The sequence below is a fragment of the Galeopterus variegatus genome, unplaced genomic scaffold, assembly GCF_000696425.1.
Source record: "Galeopterus variegatus unplaced genomic scaffold, G_variegatus-3.0.2 Scaffold18, whole genome shotgun sequence".
NCBI classification, from domain to species: Eukaryota; Metazoa; Chordata; class Mammalia; order Dermoptera; family Cynocephalidae; genus Galeopterus; species Galeopterus variegatus.
This window is the reverse complement of record NW_007726129.1, coordinates 1,021,184-1,041,574: the sequence shown is the minus strand read 5'-3', so window position 1 is coordinate 1,041,574 and position 20,391 is coordinate 1,021,184. Positions and strand designations below refer to the sequence as shown.

Sequence of the window (20,391 nt, the reverse complement as noted above, 5' to 3'; positions counted from 1 at the left end):
TTTGGGACCTGGTAAGCAGAGGGAATGGCACAAGCAGGGGCCTGGAGGCCAACACTTGGTAGGCACAGAGACCTGTGAGTAGCTTGATTTGACCAGACAGTTGGGGAGTGAGAGATGAAGAAGCAGCAGAGGAGCACAGGATTGAAAACCTTGGTTGGGGGCCGGCCCGTGGCTCACTTGGGAGAGTGCGGTGCTGATAACACCAAGGCCACGGGTTCGGATCCCATATAGGGATGGCCGGTTTGCTCACTGGGTGAGCGTGGTGCTGACAACGCCAAGCCAAGGGTTGAGATCCCCTTACCGGTCATTTTTTTTTTTTTTTTAAAGATGACCAGTAAGGGGATCTTAACCCTTGACTTGGTGTTGTCAGCACCACGCTCACCCAGTGAGCAAACCGGCCATCCCTATATGGGATCCGAACCCGTGGCCTTGGTGTTATCAGCACCGCACTCTCCTGAGTGAGCCACAGGAAAAAAAAAAAAAGAAAACCTTGGTTGGTAACAGGTCAGTTAGACTTGGACTTTAGGTATCTTTGGTCTTTTGTGAGCAGAGGAGGCATGTGATCAAAATTGTACTTTAGAAATACTAATCTGGAAGCCATATGTCTGATGGATAAGAATGGGAAGAGGCTAGAGATAGGGACACAGATATAGGAGATGAATCCTGAGTCCACAGGAGAGGCTAAAGATGGAGAGAGGAGAAGCCAAATTGGGGCAGAATTTGACTGGCAGATGATTGGACAGGGTGTGGGGTGGTGGGGTGTGGGGTGTGGGTAGGAGAAGGAAAGACTGGCAGCCAGGAGGGCAATTGGTCAACAGCTGTGATCAGGACTGCTGGAGGAATCAGCGTGTTTGGGGCAGGTAACAAGGGCAGCTTGGAGTTTGCTGAGTGTGAGGCACTAGAGGGCTGCCTGCAGGACTGCCCCTGGGACCCTTATCATTGAGTGAGTGGTCAAGGTCTGCAGTGTAAACACAGCAGATGTCTCCCTGGGCTCACTGCCCAGAGTATCTGCTCTCAGGAGCTACCTGCATGGGGACCTTTGCTTTAGGTCAGGACAGTGCAGTCTGCCTTCCCGCTTGAGGGAAGGCCCTTTGGATTCTTGAAAAACCAGAGGGCCTCATAGACAGCTGCTTCAAAGAATTATGGAGATTTGAAATTGACTATGAGGACTTGAAAACTTTGGGCTCTGTTTTGTTCTCTTCTGATTACTTCTTTGTGTTCCTGAGTTATGTAAGGAACAGAGTTGAAATGATTTGGAATGATCTTCCTGATACATAGTGGAGTGAGAGAAGCAAGGGGCAGAATTGTATATGGTATACTACCATTTATATATAAGAGGGCTGGGGAATGAATATTTATATATATTTACTTTTTTATTCACAGAGTATATGTGGAAGAACACATAGGAAACTGGTAACACTGGTTTCCTCTGGGGAAGGAAACTTAAGTTTCTATTTGGTTTTGCAAGGGTAGTACATTTCTATTGCAGAGGTGCTACTCAAAATAATTAACAACTGGCACAGCACTGGCACCTACCAGTCAGAACAGATACCAACCAGTGTGCCATACTTGTACATACCAGCTGAGTATCTGCTCTGTTCTCATGGTTCAAAAACTGAAGCCAGATAAAAAATGTAGATTAAAAAGTCTTCTATTCTGTGGGGAGGGAGACTTCTTACTCTTTACCTTTTTCATCCTCTTAAATTTTGAATGTACTGTATTATGTATTCAAAAAAGCAGATAAGTTAAAAAGAAAGGAAGGAAGGAAATACCATTGTTGAGAAAGCCATTGTTGTGGAAGGGATAGTGAGACTGCATTTTAGATCCTGTAAGGAAGGGCTGGATTGTGTGTGAGGTGAAGGGCAAACGGAGCTGGGGTGAGTGCCAGGGCTTCCTTAAGGCCTCCAAGGTTTGTATCTGTGGCCAGGGTAGTCCAGGGCTAGTGACTCCTCAGCCCTACCCCATTCTCCTCTAAAATGCAGTCTCAGCCTGGCCTAGTCTGTGGTGGTTTAGTGTTCTCACTGATTCTAATCTGCCATCCTTAAACATCAAATTAAACCTTAAACATCAAATTAAACTGTAATAACTGAACTCAAGCCTTCTAAATACATGCAGTGAACATTCGTTAGTACGCAATCTTCATACTGACAGCATATTTTACTGGATTTGTTTTTCTCCCCTTCACCTCACCCTTCATGGATTCAGATTTTTAAAAATCCCCTCTCCCATTATTAAAGTAATTCATACTATTGTCTGGAACTTGGAAAATATACAAAAGTACAAAAAAGGGCAGGAAAATCACCAATAATCCCACCATCAAGAGACAGCTGCTATAGTTATTACTGAGATTTAAGTGATCCCATGGGTTGGTGGTTTCCATTTGCTGAGGTTTTTGTTAAGTTTGGAGTGGGTCTGGATTATCAGGACTGGGACATTGTTGCTGGCAGAGGAGAATGGCCTGAACAAGTTTTGCAGGTTGTAAGCTTCTCAGGGACTTTGCTGGTGGTGGTGGTACCAAAGCAAGTGTTGGATATGATAGGAGGAAGGTGCATTGATTTTATTTCAAAGGGAGAATGACTTATTGTTTTTTGAGGGCTTGGGAGATAGTGGGGCTTAGTTTATTAAAACACTGAGACCTGGGTAGGGAGTGGGCAGTCTTGAAAAGTACATTTTGTAGAGCCCACTTCTAGATAGATTATGGGTTTTGCCAAGGGAATCAGAGTGATGACTTTTAGAATTCATCAAATTCCAATCCCTGATATTGTGGGCACGGAAGCTGCTGCTTTCCTACTTGGTTAGGAGAAGTGTCAATTGCCAGTGGGCCTTGGTCCCTTGGAGACAGGTGTTGGGGTGGTGCCAAGTTGCCACACTGAGTTGCTGTACTGTGGAGAGGGGCCATCCTTCCCAACTGTAGGAAGACCCTCTGTGTGCTTCTCTTTAGGGAGGAATGGGAGCTGCTCTGTTATCAGACCCTGACAAGATTGAGAAGGTAAGTCCTGCATGGGTGAGAGTAAGGGTCCTCAAACATGACTAGGAACTAGAGTTGCCCAGAACACCTCCCTCCCCCTACCCCAGATTTACTGAAGTCCACCCAGTCTCTTTACCTGGGGCCTGGCAATCTTTTAAAAGGCTTCCCAGTGATTTTGACATGCAGCCAGTTTTGGGAACCCCTGAGCCAGTGTAAAGCAGCCTTGGAGTTCCTGAAAGGCCCAGAGCTAGGGACATGTCAGCTGAGAGCCAGGGGGCCCTGAGGACTCAGAGAGAGCCTTCTCCGTTTTGCCTCCCTCCTTTCTGGGATGATCATGAGAGCAGAGGCCAGGCTCTTTGGTGAGGATAGGCTCAGAGGCTGCATTTGTTTGTGTGTGTCAGGGGTGGGGTGGGTGGATTGGCCTCTCCCATGGGGCTTGATGAGAGCAGCCCCATGTAAGTGGGTCCCCTGCTTACACCAGCCCTTTGAGAGCAGAGCGGGCCAGGGTCATATGAGGCAAGCTGAAGTTAGTCTCCCTCTGTTCCTCTTCCTTGGTGATTCTGCAGGCCAGCTTAATGAGGCCCTGGGGACAGGTTGGCATTTGCTATCCAGTGTTGTGGGCTGCCAGGGTATGTGGGGGTGACATTGTCTGCCACACCATATACACCTTTTACTTTCCTCTCCCAGTCCACCAGCTCTTGCCTTGTTGCTCCTCTTAGCTCCTTTCTTTTCCTCTTCATTTTACATCCCCACTTCTCTGTCTGGACTGTAAGCTACATGATGTCTCCCAAAGGCTAGAGCCACTTGGGACTCAGGCACCGAGTAAATGCTGCCATCATTTGTGCTGGCTGCTGGGTAAGCAGCTCAACCCTGTGTATTATTCCAGTCCAGCTGTATCTGGATGAATATAGAAAGACCTCTGCGTTTGTGGGCTAGGTGCCTTCTCATTTATCCCATGTGCAGCCACAGATAATGTATCTGTGATGTGCCTATAATGTATCTTTTTCATTTGTAGGTAGTTTCCTTTTCAAAGTATATTACAGTATATATTTCATTTGTTCTCCAAACCCCTTGAAGTAGACAGGGCAGGCATTTAAAAAAAAAATCTCCATTTGATCAAGAATGATAAAAGTAAAGCAGAGAGATAAAAATAATTTGCTCAAGATCATGCAGCAAACCAGTGGCAGACAGAGCCAGATCTAGAGCCATAGTCTTGTGACTCCTAACCGAGCATCAGTTATTACCTCTCGATGGCATCTCAGGTTAAAGGTGCCTAGGTATAGTTTGTAAGTGTCTAACCACAGTTCAGTAGGCTGATGGAGTGGAAGTGGACAACTGTGGATGTCAAACTCATTGCCACACTTAGGACAGGGGGCCTCCAAAGGGTGTTGTAGGTCATGACATGTGCACACAGGTATTTTCGTTATTTTACAGTCTGGCTTTTCAGACCCATGCTGTTGGCTCTGTCTTTTCCACTGGCCCTCTTTGAATGAGGCAGATTTCATCCGTGATGCAGCAGAGATATACTCCACTGCAGAAGTATTCATTCTGCTACTTCTCCGGTGAGGTAGTTGGATGGGCCTTGTCAAACTAGATGGCATTGGCCTCATGGAGGGGAGGTTGCAGGCTTCCACAACAAGGCTAGATGTGACTCAGGCATAGGGAGCTGGATTCAATTCAGGCTAAAACTGTGCTGGCTAGCTGGTGACCTCGGGGAGAGCTTTGAGGGTCCTTCCAGGCTTGGTGTTTTAGGTCCCTGGTTCCATCTGTGGGAGCATCTCAGGACTACCTGCAGAAATTTTCTCAAAATAAAGAGCTTATTTGGGGTCATGAAAAACTACGGAAGTGCATAGTGATGATGGTTTCAACAACATTGTGAATATAATTAATGCCACTGAATTGTCTACCTGGGGACTGTTCCTTCCTGTCAGTCCCTGGTAGGGGTGCCTGGGCCAGCAGGCCCTGTCTTGCTCATGAACTGTCTACCTGTCTGATAGCTCAGACTCTTAGTCTGGTGTCTTCTGGAGTGGCCTGCCTCAGCCTGTTCTTGAAAGTCCACCTCTACTGGTTCTGGCCGCCCAGCTCTCTGCTGCCCCCACCTGTCTAGAATTGAGTCTGGTAGCAGATGCCTGGGTATTCCATCTGCTCTGCTGGACAGAGATCCAGTTCTTGGAAGAGGGCTTTTGGGATCACCTTCTCTCTACCTTGCCTGGTCTGAAATTTTTTATGAGAGAAGAAAATAGCGATGCCACGGACATGCAGTGTCATCTATGCCTCTCTCGATCTCTGTTTCTTGTGTAATCAAGTCTTGCTAACTCCCTGATACATTCTTGTATGACTTCTTGAACTTTGAAATTCTTTGCAATTACTGTGCAATAAGCACTTTTCAATATGTTGTCTTCTCCTTTGCCAGTTTCATTCCTGTACATCTGACTCCCCTCAAGAAAGGGATGCATGAGAACAGGGCCCAGGCCATTAAAGGCCTTCCTCCTCCCTCAGGGAACATTCCCTTCACCGAGAGAAGAAGCTGTCAGCCATGAGTTCTTAACCAGGGCTTGGCTTCAGAAGTATATTGAGGGTGGAGTGTGTTGGGCAGAACCTTTTTTTTTTTTTTGTCTTTTTCCGTGTCTGGCAACGGATTGCAACCCTCAGTGTTGCCCCCGTACCAGACCGGGGACCGGCAACGGGATTGCAACCCTCAGCGTTGCTCCCGCGCCTCGCTCAGCCAGTGAGCGGGAACCGGTCTGTATGTGGGATCCGAACCCTCGGGCGGGAGCGCCGCCACGCTTCCCAAGCGGCGCACTTATCCAGTGTGCCACCGGGCCGGCCCAGGCAGAACCTTTTGAAAAGACATTCCTAAGCCCTGCCCCTAGAGACCCATCCAGGAAATAATGGGGTGGGATCCAAGAGTCTGTATTTCTTAAGCTCTCCAGGTAATTCTGATTTTTGCCCTGACAATCACTTACACATAAACATATGTGCAGATCCATTCACTCACTCATTCATTTGGTATATTTAACAAACATATGCACACCACTGTGTGCCAGGCAGGGGCTGGCTGATGCTGGAGCTCTGGCAGAGAACAAAGGCAGACTTCTTGCCTCATGGAGCTTAAATGTATATGCGCGCAACAGGCACATAGATGAACTCATGTGCACACAAACTGCCTGTGCCACTGAAATGAATAGGTCTGTAGCAAGCAGTGTAGTGTTTTGTTCCATAGGAGACAGGTGCTCTTGTGTTCTCTCTGCAGATCCTCAGCACTCTTGTTAAAGGGACATGCAGACCTGTGACCTGCAAGATTCGCATCCTGCCGTCGGTAAGGGTAGTGTGCTACATATGAAAGTCCATTCTCTCTCGTGATGTTGGATTTACGGATGTGAATGATTTTTGAGGAGCTGAATTAGGTTTAGAGGAGGGGGTGGAGCTGAGTCCACTTTAGGAGCCAGCAGCTTCTCCCTCTGGGGCTTCAGTAACCACCCTGTGTGGTCTTCTTCCTCAGCTAGAAGATACCCTGAGCCTTGTGAAGCGGATAGAGAGGACTGGCATTGCTGCCATCGCAGTTCATGGGAGGTGAGTAGTTGCCTCTCTAGTAACTGACTGGCAGGGAGGTTCTTAGCCTCTCAGTGATCCTTCACCAGACCCCAGGTGACAACCAGTTCCTCTTCTGTATATTCACCTTTGCCTGGCTCTTTGACATCCTGTGCGTCCTGAGGGCAGTCAAACCCTGAATGGGCTTATATTTTTCCTTGTTTCATTCACTGAGCACCTAGTTGTGGTAGTCCCTGTGCCAAGCTTTAAAGACATAGAGAGACCAAGAGGAAGGAAAGACACTCCTACCTTTGAGATGTGTAAATGGTAGAGATTGAGTTATTTGCCCAGAGTCACACCATGAAGTCATTAAATGGTAGAATTAGAACTCTGACCCTGAATCTTATTTTCTTTCCGCTACACTGAGCAGTGTGGCTTTTCCCTTGAATGACCCCAGACAGATTGGTGTTCTTTGAAAGGCACTGCCTCTTTTGTCTGCCCTTGTTGGGACTGCCAGCTGTCTCAGTGACTACTTTAAACAGTCCCTATAGCTGTAGCTAATGTGCTGTCTGTTGAGAGTTGAGGTGTTTCGAAAGGCTACGCTCAGTTTCCCAGTCAAACTTGCTCCAGTCAGTGTCCAGGATGTCCTTTTGTACAGAACCCCAGGTCAGTAGACTTGGGCCACAGTGACCTCTCTTCTCTGAGTGATGTTCCTTTTGGGCTTATGGTTCTTGTAGGAACAGCCCAGACTGTTGCTTCTGTCTATTACAGTGTTTTCAGAGAAGGGAACCCAGTACTCCAACATGTAAAACAGAAAAGCAGAGCTGCTCATGTCGAAGCCAGGAGGGGGAGGTGAGAGGCCACATACATACACATATCTGAGGGTACTTCAAAAAGTTTGTGGAAAAATAGAATTGAAAGATAATACAAATCTTTCCATGAACTTTTTGAAGTGCTCTTATGTGCTCCTTCCCTAGGCAGCAGGCTTTGGACTCAGACTGCCTGGTTTCAAATCCTAGCTCTGCTGCTGATTAGCTGTGTCTCCTTGAGCAAATCACTTAGTGCCACTTTCCTCATTTGGAAATTAAGATAATTTCTGCTTTATAGGGTTGTGATGAGGCTTTTATGGGATTGTGAATATAAATCCTAATCCTTGGCACAGTGCCTGGCATATAATGTTCTCTTAATAAAGGAAGCTGTTACTTTTACTAGTAGTTGGGAACATTAGGAAGACTGATTTGGGCAAGTTTAAGGAAAGACTTTCTGGCCATCAGTGTTGTTGAGAATGGGCTAAAACTGGCTGCTGGGGATGTAGGGAGATAGAAGCGGAGGCTGGGTTGACAGGGCTTTCTGAGGCCCTGTGGCCCTTACCCTTTTGTTGAGGAAAGTATAGCAGAGAGGACACATGCAGGCAACACCTGAGCAAGGGCTATCTGGTTGAGCTCGTCTTGTGCTTGTCTCTGAGCACTGCTCAGGTCAGGCCTGGCCTTAGCATCCCTGAGACTTGCTTACTTACATAGGAACTTCTTGAAGTTGACCTTGGAAAGAGGGTCCCCAACTTGTGTCCTGCCTCCCCTGTGGCTTGTCATGACAGTCATCATCTGTGGCCTGCCCTGGCTGCTCTGAGTGTGGGTCCTACCTTGTGTCAGGTGCCTCTCACAAGGGTCCGCTGTGCAACTTGGCCTCAGCATAGGCAGCTGTGTGGGAGTGGCTAGTCTGAGCAGTGGCAGCTGTTCCCAGTGCCTTGGGGAGGGCAGGACTGGGACAATAGGGGCAGCATTCTTATGGCACTGTCCCTCATCTCTGGCAGAGGCAAGGGAAAGCCAGGGAAAAGCAGTGTGACCTTGGGAGCTAGGCCATCCACATTGGCCCCCTGCAGCCATGCCTTACCTGCAGGTCCCCAAGAGCTAAGCTTGCCTTCTCAGCATGGACCTATGCTGCTCCTGCCCCTCATGACAAAGTTCTTCCCCAGAGGTCAGGGAGAGCCATCTCCTGCAGCCTGTCTTTGATGGCCACATGTCCTCCTGACTTCCTGAGGTTCAGCGTTCAGCAGGGAGGACAGTAGGGTTTGGCTGAGGTAACTGTGTGAGTGGCGATGTGGCCTTTGGCTCTCAGGCTTCAGCCCCATCTCTTTTCTTTGTCTCCAAGGAAGCGGGAGGAGCGGCCTCAGCACCCTGTCAGCTGTGAAGTCATCAAAGCCATTGCTGAAACCCTTTCCATTCCTGTCATAGCCAAGTAAGCCTCCCTTTGTCATCATTTACTTTTTTGTGCCCCACCTCATTCAGAAAGGACTTGAGCTGGCGTACAAAAAATAGAATGAGATAACATTAAAAATTGACTGCAAGGGAAAAGAAAAACGGAGTAGGATGAAAAGCAAAGTTGGGAATGAGGCTGAAAAGTGCCTGTCACGTAAGTCAGGTTGATCAGCCTCTGGTGAGAAGCTGCTGCAAGTTTGCAGAGGGCAGAGCCCAGGGGAAGGTGATGTCACACCCAAAGTTAGGTGTGCAGGGTGTAGGGAGCTATATGTAGAGTCTCAAGCCAGAGCTTGTAGTGCTATGGCTCAGGGAGCATAAGGCAGGTCATAGAAGTCCAGATAAGCATTCTGGGCCACTCCAGGAGCAGGAACCTAGACTGGCAGGTGTGAAGTACTGATGATTAGCCCAAAGGCGTAGTGTCCAGTTGCCACTGGGGAGCTGGGCTGTGTAGGCCAGCCATGTGTCCAGCTCAGCCTTGCACATTTGGGTGGCACAGAGCCTGAGAAAGCCTGGGAGGTTGGGAACAGGGAAGCCTTGACAAAAGGCACACCTGACTGGTGGGAGGGAGGAGCTAAGGGCGGTGGTGGTGGCAGCCAGGCCCGGCCTCCCAAGGGCAAGGAGTTTTAGGAATGGGTTGGAGAGAGCGGGGATACTCAAGACCCTGGACCCTGTTGCTTCTAAGGGCCCTCCCCCTCCACATGGCATTTCTGGACTGAGGCTGCCACCTGACTCTTGACGAAACAGATGAGGACAGAGCAGTGTCTGAGGGGGTCCTTGGAGCAGCAGGGTGGAGGGAGGGGTCATTATGACCAAACTGGGCCTCCTTCCTTCCTCTTATGATCACCAGGGTGTCTGTTCCCTTCTCCAGGGTTTTGACCCAGCCCTTAGTGGGCATACAGGTGGCTGCTCAGCTTTGAGGTTTTCTATGGCCCCAATACCCCAGTTATAGACCCATGTCTTCAGATGTGGGCTGGCTTTAGCCATTGTTTTGATGAGAGGGAAGACAGTAAAATTTCTGGAATACCTATTAAGTGCCAGGCACGATTCAGGCTACTTTACATATATTTTCTCACTCAGTGCTCCTAACTTCATAATGGGGGATGCATTATAATCTCCACTTTACCAAAGCTTTGATAGCTGAAGGGACTTGGCCAAAGCCAAACTGTTAATAAATGGCAGATCTGAGAGTTGCCTTTCTCTGAAAATGCTGGTAGGTTCCTTGATGGGGACACCCCTAACCCTCCTGTTGCTTTTCAGTGGAGGATCTCATGACCACATCCAACAGTATTTGGACATAGAGGACTTTCGACAAGCCACAGCAGCCTCTTCAGTGATGGTGGCCCGAGCGGCCATGTGGAACCCTTCTATCTTCCTCAAGGAGGGTCTGCGGCCCCTGGAGGAGGTCATGCAAACGTACATCAGATATGTACGTCTCAGGACTTTTTCAAAACAAACATTTCTCACTGTTTGCCACATTCCTGCAGAGAGCACTTTGTGTGAGCCTTCTGCCGCCAGCAGCCCCTGCTGTTCCTCTCCTTTTTAGCTCTTGTAGTGAAGCTTTGGATCTCCCCAGCTGTAGTGCAAAGAGAGGATGCTGGGGATGCATGCTCCTACCATCTCCTAAAGCTTCCAGAGGTGTGGAGGTCATGGCAAGGACCTTCTGGATCCAGAATACTTTGGGTCCCCAAACACATGATATCTTTCTCTTTCTCTCTCACACTCCCCACATGTGTGCGTGCACATGGCAATGAGTTCTGTGTTGCTGAAGACATGCATGTCTGTAGGTTGGCACAGGAGTAGCCGTAGCCAAAAGGAGCCATTGTAGCTGTTGTTCTTGGGGACAGATTATTGCCATAGAGACTTTTTATCTGATTTGACTGATCAGTCAAAGTCACTTCTAAAACTTTTCTATTGCAAATTCCCAGAATGCCTTAACCTGCGAGTTAGGGAGTAGCCTAACTTTAACCCTCTTCTTAGGGAATAGCTTTTTCTTTCTTTCTTTTTTTCTTTTTTGTCTTTTTTGTGACTGGTAAGGGGATCGCAACCCTTGATGTGGAGTCGCCCACACCGTGCTCAGCCAGTGAGCGCACCGGCCATTCCTACATAGGATCTGAACCCGTGGCGGGAGCGTCACTGCGCTCCCAGCGCGCCGCACTCTCCCGAGTGCGCCATGGGGTCGGCCCGGGAATAGCTTTTTCTAAAGCAGTTTCTTTTCACTGGGAACTTGATCATAGTGCCAGGGGCCTTTCCCTACAAATGATCTTTTTGCCAAGTTCCCCTGTCCTGTCTCTTTGGCACAACCCCGGACTTCTGTGGGACTCCGATAACGTGCACATCTATAGGCAGAGACAGAGAGTGGTCCTCAGATTCTTCAGTGATTTGGGCCTGTGCAGAGGGTGCAACTCTCTCCCAGAGCAGACTCCCTCCCTCTTCTCTAGTCCTAAGGCTCACACCCACCTGGGACTGCCTGTGCCCTCTGCATGCCATGGCCATGCCTGGGCAGTTGTGGCTGTCACAGTATGTGAGTGTTCTATGGCTGCACAAGCTAGCGATGGTAGGAGGCCCTGTGGCCTGTATTCAGAGCTAGAAACAGAGCCTCCCCTGCTCAGTGCCATAGCCCTTATGCAGCCCTCATCCCCTTGGTTCTGGGTGTCCTGTTAGGCAGGTTGGTGACCACCAGCTCTCCAATGGTCTGGGTCAGGTAGCAGCTTTTCTGGCCAGCTGGCAGGTCTGTGGCAGAGAAGACATGTTCAGTAGTGCTGAGCTTGCTCACATGGTGAAAGGTGATGTTATCATTCCTACTCAGCCCGTCCCTTGGCAGCTCCTCAAGAGGGTGTGTTGTCACCGAGAAAGGGAGTAGCTTTCAAGCATAGGCCAGGCTGCTTCTGGTCCAACCAGGTGCCTTCTGTCCCAAACAAGCTGAATCAAGGCTTTGCTACCAGCCAGGACTTACCCTGCTTTGTCCTTAGTGTACCATGGCACCTTCTCAGGCACTGAAGACATAGGCCCAGGTGGAGATACTAGAACAGTGGAGGGGCAAGGGATGGGTGGGGGTTGTGGAGGCCTGGGACAGGTAACCTTCACCCACTGCTGCTCTCCTGCCCTGCCCCAGTTGGGTGGGCATCTGCTGGGTATCCCTGGTCAGTCATCTTGCCTCCTGAGCTTTCATTTCCTCATCTGTGGGGTGGTGGTAATAGCTGCACCTCACACTTGTATAGATAACTGAAGTGACAACACGTGTGAACATGCTTGGTAAATGGTGCTGTGCTTTACTCACGTATGGGGAAGTTGGAAAGGTTATTCAAGATGTGGGAAGGGAAGGTGCCCACCCAGGTTACAAGGAATAGAAGAATCTCAACCCCATCCTGGGGCTGGACCTGCCAAGCCAGAATTTGGTGTGTCCCCCCTCCTGGTACTCTGTGACAGTCTGTGGTGGCTGAAGCAGGATGTAGCTCCCTGCACATCAGGACCTCAGGCAGGCTGTCTAGGAGAGTGTGTTCCTGACTGTGGCCCTCAGCAGTAACCTTCAAGCTTTGTACCACTAGCTGGAGGGGTAGATGGCTAGGGTGGAGGTGATTCTTCTTTTGGGGTCACATTGCCTTGGCTGCAAGAACACCTCTGATGCTCTTTTGGAGCCCCTTTCCCTGCCATCAGAGCATAGTTCATGCCTCAGGGCCTGCCTGGGCAGCAGGCGACCTCATGCCAATTCTTCTCTTAGGCAGTGCAATATGACAACCACTACACCAACACCAAGTACTGCTTGTGCCAGATGCTGCGAGAACAACTGGAGTCGCCCCAGGGAAGGTTGCTCCATGCCGCCCAGTCTTCCCAGGAAATTTGGTAAGGGGGCAGCGGGCTGTGCATCTGTCCTTGCAGATGTTGTCCAGGCTTGACTTTGAACCTTGCCAGAACCTGTCTCCTGCCGCTGGCTTGTGGCATTGATTCTGAACCTACCCCACATAGTTTAACCAGCTTGCCCTGGGTGTCTTGTGAGCTCAAGAAAGAGTATAATTCTAGCTCTGGGTGGTACCTCAATTTAGACTAGGCCCATGATAACTGCTTGTGACTGGGCGGGAAGAGGGGAACCAATCAATGGTCAGGGCTTCGTCTTTTCCTCCCATGGGCCCAGATGAGGATGAGGCTATGCATACCCCAGGTGCTTGATCAACATAGGTCGACTGGGGACACCCACTTATGTGCTCTTCCTTGGAAGAGAGGCTGCAGGTGGTGGAATCTTTAGAACTTTTTTCACCCACTCCAGCCTCCCTCCAGTGTCCACACTCGGGTTCATATTCATTCTGTCTTCTAGTCCAGGTTGATCCCAGGGGTGAACAGGCAGCACCTTCTGATGACCAGGCCCTGGTGGTGTTTTGATGTATGTGGTGGGGGAGTTTTGAAGTGGTGGGGCCCTGGGCTCCTGCAGTGCCCTGGATGTCGGCCCCACTGAGGTGCTTGCCCTGCTCTGCTTCTCCCTCCATAGTGAGGCCTTTGGCCTTGGTGCCTTCTATGAGGAGACCACGCGGGAGCTGGATGCCCGGCGAGCTGAGCTTTTGACCAGGACTCCAGAGGAGGCCAGGGAACCAGCTCAAGACGACTCTGGTGTCATTAAGATGGCTGTCAAGTTTGACCGGTAGGTCTCCAGCTTAGTCTCAGCTTGGGCCTTAGGGTTTGACTGAGCCAGCAAACTGGCTGCTATATGTGATTAACGTCAAGCTTAGGGACTACAGGTCTCCTTGGTTTGAACACTTGTTCTAAATTATCAGCATCCCAAAGAAAGTACTTCCGAGGAAGACAGCACTGTCATGGGTTGTCCCAAGGGTGACTGAACTCTAATTTTTCCTTGACACTTTTACCCCCCAACTCAGGGCAGGGGTACTTGTCTCCTTCTGTTCCTGAAAGTCTGTGCTTTTTCCCTGGTCCCGAGAAGCTAGCTGCTAGTTGCCTGCATGGAGCTCCCCAACAGTAGCAGGACACTAGCCCTCATTTGGCTCTGCAACCCCTGTCCACACCCCGTGCCCCTGACCAACCCTGTGGTGTCATCTCTAGGCAGAAGTAACCTCAGGCTGATTATTGCCTCAGATTGTGACTCAACTTTGAATGGTGCCCTTGTCCTCTGCCATTTGGTATCTGAACCTTTCTCTAGTCCCGAGGCTCAGACCAGGAGCTAGTCTTGTCTGGCAAGGGCTTAGGGATGGGATGGGAGGATAGCTGTTGGGAAGTCATATGCCAGGGAGAGCTGCCAGTGGGAAGGTGGAACATGGCCCCTCCCACCCTGTCACCCTGTCAAAGACTAATTCTGAAACCAGAGTCCATCGTGTCCATGGCAGCAGCAGATCATCCTGACTCTTGGGAGATATGACTAGGGTGGGCGCTGAGCTAGATTCCTGAGACCATTGTATGGCCAACTCTGTTCCCCACTTCCGCCCACTCTCTCCTGATCTGGTTTTGAGAGGCAAACGGGACCTTCCTTCCTGACTGCTGAAGGCTGTTTTCCAGGCTGGAGCTCAGAGTGCTACGAGTTCCCTCCCTTCACTCCAGTTTCCTAAGCATGCCAAAGTCCATCTTACCTTTAGGTAGAACTGAGGCTGCAAACTGCTGGTTGGACAGGAATGGGAGCCCAGAGGGGTAGTAAAGGAGCCTCAAGGCAGCAGCCTTGTGTCTCAGTTCCTGCAGTTCCTATCAGGCTATCAGGAACTGAGTAGGGGCCCTGCTGAGGGGGAGAGCGGTAATAGTGGGTATGCCCAGACTGCCTCCCCTCCTTTCTGCAGGAGAGTATACCCACGCCAGATCACCCCTAAGATGTGCCTGCTGGAGTGGTGCCGGAGGGAGAAGTTGGCACAGCCTGTGTATGAAACGGTGAGTTCCTGGCTGTGGCCTGCCCTGCAGCCAGCCACAGCGTTCTCGTGCTGGTGCCATCCCCCAGCATACCCACAGCTTATACACTCAACTCCAGACTTCTTGGCTGGATCCTGGCCTTGTCCTCTATAGGCATGCAGAGGTTGGTGGTGGTTGGGTCAGTTGCTGATAGCCCCTCCCTTCTGAGAGTGGCCTTTTGTCCAATTTTGGCAGACATGTCTTTAGAACAGTCCTCAGCCAGTGGGGTACAGAAACTTTGAGATAGTCTTGCTTCATTCCCTTTGGTCCCCATGGTCATGCCTTTTTTAGGCCACTCTGCCTCTTCTGGACTAATCTTCAGCCTTCAGGTTTGCACCTTCTAGGCTTTGTGTCCCCCTCTGCCAGAGTGACTTTTCCAAAACAAATCTAACCTCTGTCTCCCTTGCTCAAGTTATCAGCTCCCCATTGCCTGTAGGATCAAGCCCCAGCACCTCAGCACAGAGCAGGAGACCACCCACATGGCTTGCTGCTTCAAGTCTTATCCACTCAGCTTCCCTCCAGCCACATCACCTGGTCCCTCTGCCAGGTTTGCCCTCTCTGCTACCATCATTGTCCCCTCTTATTCCTTTGCCATCTGGAGAATTCCTCCACATTTTGGGGGACCTGGCCCATCCAGATGTCAGTAGGAGGAGGCTGGCTTCATAGTCATGTGCAGCCAGGAGCTCTGAGGGCCCTTTGCTTAGGTCCGTGACAGAACTCTGGACACACTTGATGTCATTGTCTATTTGTGTATCTGCCTTTCTTCCCTGGAAGATGCACCAGGCACTTTTGCTTGGGAGGAACAAGTGAAGAGTAGCCTTTATTTGACTTGAGCTGGATTTACTTCCTTTTATTTGCCTTTGATTTGACCTTGTCTGATGGTGACTTCTGTCCCTCCCCTGGTCATTCCCTTCATGGGCCTGGCTGTGGGTGCCAGAGCATGAACCAAATGTCATTGGACAATTTGTGGCAGGTGGCCTCCAGGGCTTGTTCCTCTGGCTCCTGTGCAGCCACCCGTTTCCTTTGCTCTCTCTGCACCAGGTTCAACGCCCAGTAGATCGCCTGTTCTGTTCTGTTGTCACTGTTGCTGAGCAAAAGTACCAGTCCACTTTGTGGTAAGTTTCCTCATCAGAGGGCATGAGGCTTATGGTGGGTACCTTGAATCCAGCATTGGCCTGGGAGGGTTGGACAGATGGCGTGTGTGGGCATTGGTGTCTCTGGATGAACCCTTGCTCAGTTTTGTCAGAATCTCTGCCAAGGGTGTGTAGAGTCAGGCCTCCCAGCCTCTAATCCTACAGACTGCCCATGTGCCTTATTGCCCTATGCCTTATCTGCGCAGGGACAAGTCCAAGAAACTGGCGGAGCAGGCTGCGGCCATCGTCTGTCTGCGGAGCCTGGGCCTCCCTGAGGGTCGGCTGGGTGAGGAGAGCCCCTCCTTGCACAAGCGCAAGCGGGAGGCCCCTCACCAAGACCCTGGGGGCAAAGCTCAGGAGCCAGCACTACCTGGGGAGCTGTGCAAGAAGCCCTTTGTGGCCTTGGGAAGCGGTAAAGAGAGCCCCCTGGAAGGCTGGTGACTATTGTCCCTGCCCTCTTTACCTGGCCCACGTATGGGCCTGGCCCTAAGGTGGCTGTGGGTGCCAGAGCATGAACTGAATGCCATTGGACAAGTTGCTGACGCTGCTTGTCAGGAGTTAGAGGTCCTGGCCTGGGCCATCAGCCTGGAGCACTGGCCCAGGGGTGCCCAGGGTGAGACCCATCTCCCTTGGTGGGTCCTAGTGACAGTGCCAAGTTCCCAGTGACCTCAGTATTTTCTTTGAAAACAGGAGCTTTTCACGTGGCACCTCCCCAACCTGACATTGGAACAGTGCAATAAAGATACCCCCACCCTCACCCTTGGCTGGCTGCCTCTGCCTTGGGCATTTTTACACATGGATTTGTGTCCTGGCATAATTATTCTGCTCCTACCCTCTGCAGAGCTGGAGTTTCCTAAAGCATATACTGTGCCCATCTTTGTGGGTCTGGTGGAGGTGGGGGATGGGGTATCACCTTTGAGGTTCACTGGACTTGGGCTGAGCCAGTAAGCCCCAAGAAACCCATTTTACTGATGGTAACCTGAGGCACTGGGCATCAATTGACTTCTTGGTGAGAGGTGATATGGAATCTGGGGGAGGGACTAGGAAATCTAGTGCCCCAGTAAGTGACCAGTTGGTTGGGAGTGTTGATCTGACCCCCGAGTCTCTTTCAAGCCTGATAGCTGGCTGGAGCTCGGACCTGATGAGGTGCCTATTCTGGACGGGGGAGCACTGGAGGCTGCTGATGACAGCAATTTGGGGCCCTTGTGATTGCCAGGTCATGCCACCCCCACCTCCTCCATCCCTCTTGGGGCGGAAGGAAGTGGTAGATTTTCTTTAATTTCCTCCTGGCAGTGAAAAGCAAACAAACGGCTACCACATCTCATGGGGCCTCCCCCGCTTACTGGGAGGGACGTTCTGACCAAAGGTCCCTGCCCTGCCCCGCCTCTGCTTCCTCAGTTGTAAACATGCTGCTTCTACCCCACTTTTCCAGGTTCTATTGGTGGGGGTGATTTTCCTCTGAGTCAAGGCCATGTTCCCCACATCTCCCCTGGTCAGTCTCATCACTCTGTGGCAAGCCAGCACTGGTGTCAGCCCATGTGCCAGCCAGCAGCTCCTGGCCTCGCAGGACTCTTGAGTCAAGGGTTTGGTGGGTGAGGCCTCTGTTTCAGTCCTGGTGCTACTCCTCCCTACCTGCCACACTTGCTTTTTTGTGTGCAGATAAGGATACCACACTACCAGCTGCTTCCCAGAGCCCATTGCTATTTGACCTTGGGCAACTCATTTCTAGTCCTTTCTGGCTCAAGGGCCCTCCTGTGAGTGTGGGATCAGCCTGAAACTGGCTGGAGGATAAAAGGCTGGCCCTGTGATAGGGCACTCTATGGCTAATGGGGTCACTCCATGCCAAGGCTGCCCTAACTTCCTAGACCACTGCTTCCAGAGAAGGGGTCCCAGCCAGGAGAAAGACTGAAGCTTGGGCCAGTCTCAGCCACCAAGATTTAGGCTCAGTTTCTGATTTTTCTTACCAAAACTGTCTCAGTCAGAATGCCCCCTTTGCCTTTCCTCATACTCTGGCTGGAACTGGGCAGACAGAGAAGCCCCAGTGGACCCCCCAGGCACCCTGTGGATGGACTTTGTGGGGACCAGGCACCAAATCTGAAGATCCACCTCCCTGATGGGGTTGGGCTTTGATCTCAGGCTTCTTCTCCTACCAGTGTGGTTTTCATGGGGAAGCCCATTCCCTGGCAGGGTCAGGTTCACTTCTGGGCTCTGGGGAAGGGTAGGCAGGAGTAGAAGTTTGCTACTAAGTTGAAGTACCCTCGTATGTTCTCAAATGATCTCACTTTAGCACACCTCAGTTGTGCCTGCACTGGTCTCAAAGTGACTTGCCCATGCCCTAGGACCAACTGGAAGGGCCCAGGCAGGCCTAAAAGTTCAGCCCACTGTTCTCACCATGTCCACCTTAAACTAGGTCACTTGGACTCCCAAACCCCTCCCTGGCCTAGTAGCCACAACATTTATCCATCCATTCCAGCCACTTGATTTAGGACTTCCCCTTATCACATTTTGAAGACAAATGATTTTGATATGAACATGAGAGGGTGGCAGATATTCCAAAGGCCAGGGCAAGAGGACTGCACTGTGTACAGAGATGAGTGAGGAACCTCTTCCACCTGCAGTCCTGCATACTTAGGTCCTTCCACGTTAGTTCTATTTAGAACTCTTCCATGACTCTCTGAGACTGCCTCTGGATCAAGTCCAAACTCCTCGGCCTACCATTTGAGGACAAAGTGCTGATCCTGTCTTCTCAGCACACTGCTGACTTCAGCAACTAACTTTTTGAGATTATAGTTGTCTGGTCTTATCCTCTCTGCCCAGATTGGGAGCTGCTCAAGGGCAGTTGTTGTGTCCCCTGTGGCCATCTTTGGCATGCGGGTGGGGAGCAGATACAGAGGAAGAATCAAATGAGAGCTCGGGATGGGGTTGTATGGCATGGAGACGAAGAACTTTTGTAAACCCTGACTTTCCTCCAAGGCTCCTGGGAGGTATGTGGGAGTGAGAAGGGGGACACATCCTGAAGTTGCTTTAAGTTTTACGGGGAGGGGGTGAGTTGTCCAAGCTTCTGGGACCATATACTATGCCAGGATCATGTTATATGTGTTACTAATAGGTAGCAACCTGCCTGGGGCAGAGGGCTGCAGAGTTGGTGTGGTAATTGGCCTCCAAGTTCCACACTCAAGCCCCCAAGGCTGGAGATCCTCTGAAGGTGGGACAGCTTACTGGGAAGGATGTTTCACCCATCTAATGCCATTTGCTCCCTCTTCTTGACCAATGTTATCTTCCCCTGCCTCTAATCTTACCTGGTCCTCCTTCCCCAATTGAATCCAGTGATCCATCCAGAATTCTGACACTTAAAGCACCTACTCTAAACCCTTCCATGGCTCCTTACTGCCGTCTGGATAAAGTGCATACATTTTGCAGAGGCCTGCAGCACTCTGCCTACTCATCTAGCCTCACCTTTGGCTTCTGCCCTCTGTAGGTATTTTCTGGTGTCTGTATTTGGAAATCTCTGCCTGGAACAAACCTTCGTCACCTCTTGCCCATCTTTCTGATTCCTACTTACCCTCTTGAGGCCCTGCAGCCAAGGCTTTAATGAACCTTCTCTGAGCTTCTGGCACAGCCCTAATCTCTTTGCACAGTAATTGTAGATTTACTGGTCCACTCTCCCCAATCCCTGAAGGGAGACTAACTTATCTCTGCATTCCTGGGTCCACCACAGGTACTGGTACAGAGCATTGGGTAGGAATGAACCAATCCAAGATGAGCATCTCACATGCTCTGGACATTCCCTGTCCTGCCTAGTTGGGCTTCTTAGGGCTCTCTGGTAGTTCAGGTATCAGTTTAGACATTGAGACCTCTGCAAGGAGCTCTCCGTTTTGCTCTTTCTCCCAGAGGCTTTTGTGGGTGGTGTGGGATGTGCTGTCGGCCCTGTGAGGTGGTATTTCTGGGGCCTCACACCTGAACCCAGGCCTCCCAGACAGCACCCCAGGTTCCTCCGCTAAGGGCAACATGCATCTAGGGATGCTATAACCTGCGGGCTCTGTGTACAGGGCATGGAGCTTGGCGGGGGGTGGGGGTGGGGTGGTCACCACCGCCTCTCACAACCTGTAACTCGGTGGAGCCCCAGGTAAACAAGCTAGGCCCACAGTCCCCAAGCATGGCCTCCACCCTACACCCCAAGAGGAGGTGGGCCATCTCTGGGTAAGGCAGGCCCGCTGGGGAGTGGCCAAGAGCGAAAACGGTTCTTCAGGCAGTGTCACTTCCTCCCCATTGCCAGCCAACCAGTTTGGGTTGATGAAAGCAGGCGTAATCATGCAATGTGCATCGGGATGCAGAAGTCACAGAGCCGTGAGTGGTGCGAGCTCACGACGGACTTTCCCGCTCAGTCTGCTGAACTCCCAGCAAGGGACAGACCCTGCCCTTCGGGTTTCGCTGAGGCCTCGAATGCTCATGCTGTCCTCAAGCGTGTAGCTGCCGGGGCCAGCTAACGGGGACAGACAAGTGCACAGCCACCCATGCGCAGGCTCCACCCCGTTAAGGGTGGGCCCGCGGCGACCTCGAGTTCAGGTCCCTCCCGCAACCCGGGTCTCGGCGGTACTCAATCTTCGCTGGAAGCTGGTCTGGTCCCCGC

General features: G+C 50.9%; 1 protein-coding gene across 3 annotated transcripts in view; it reads left to right on the top strand.

The window, feature by feature from the left end:
• DUS2 (dihydrouridine synthase 2) overlaps positions 1-16,561 on the top strand; it is a 48,750-nt gene extending 32,189 nt beyond the window's left edge. The window contains exons 7-16 of one of the 3 annotated variants that reach the window (XM_008567190.1): positions 2,942-2,989; positions 6,222-6,287; positions 6,471-6,541; positions 8,648-8,734; positions 10,012-10,180; positions 12,473-12,594; positions 13,235-13,384; positions 14,523-14,610; positions 15,670-15,743; positions 15,968-16,561. In XM_008567190.1, coding sequence (XP_008565412.1) covers positions 2,942-2,989; positions 6,222-6,287; positions 6,471-6,541; positions 8,648-8,734; positions 10,012-10,180; positions 12,473-12,594; positions 13,235-13,384; positions 14,523-14,610; positions 15,670-15,743; positions 15,968-16,202 — 1,110 coding nt within the window. In that variant the 3' untranslated portion in view covers positions 16,203-16,561. The remainder of the gene's footprint in view (positions 1-2,941; positions 2,990-6,221; positions 6,288-6,470; positions 6,542-8,647; positions 8,735-10,011; positions 10,181-12,472; positions 12,595-13,234; positions 13,385-14,522; positions 14,611-15,669; positions 15,744-15,967) is intronic. The other 2 variants (XM_008567204.1, XM_008567197.1) reach the window with 2 other exon arrangements.
• The last annotated feature ends 3,830 nt before the right edge of the window (positions 16,562-20,391 follow it).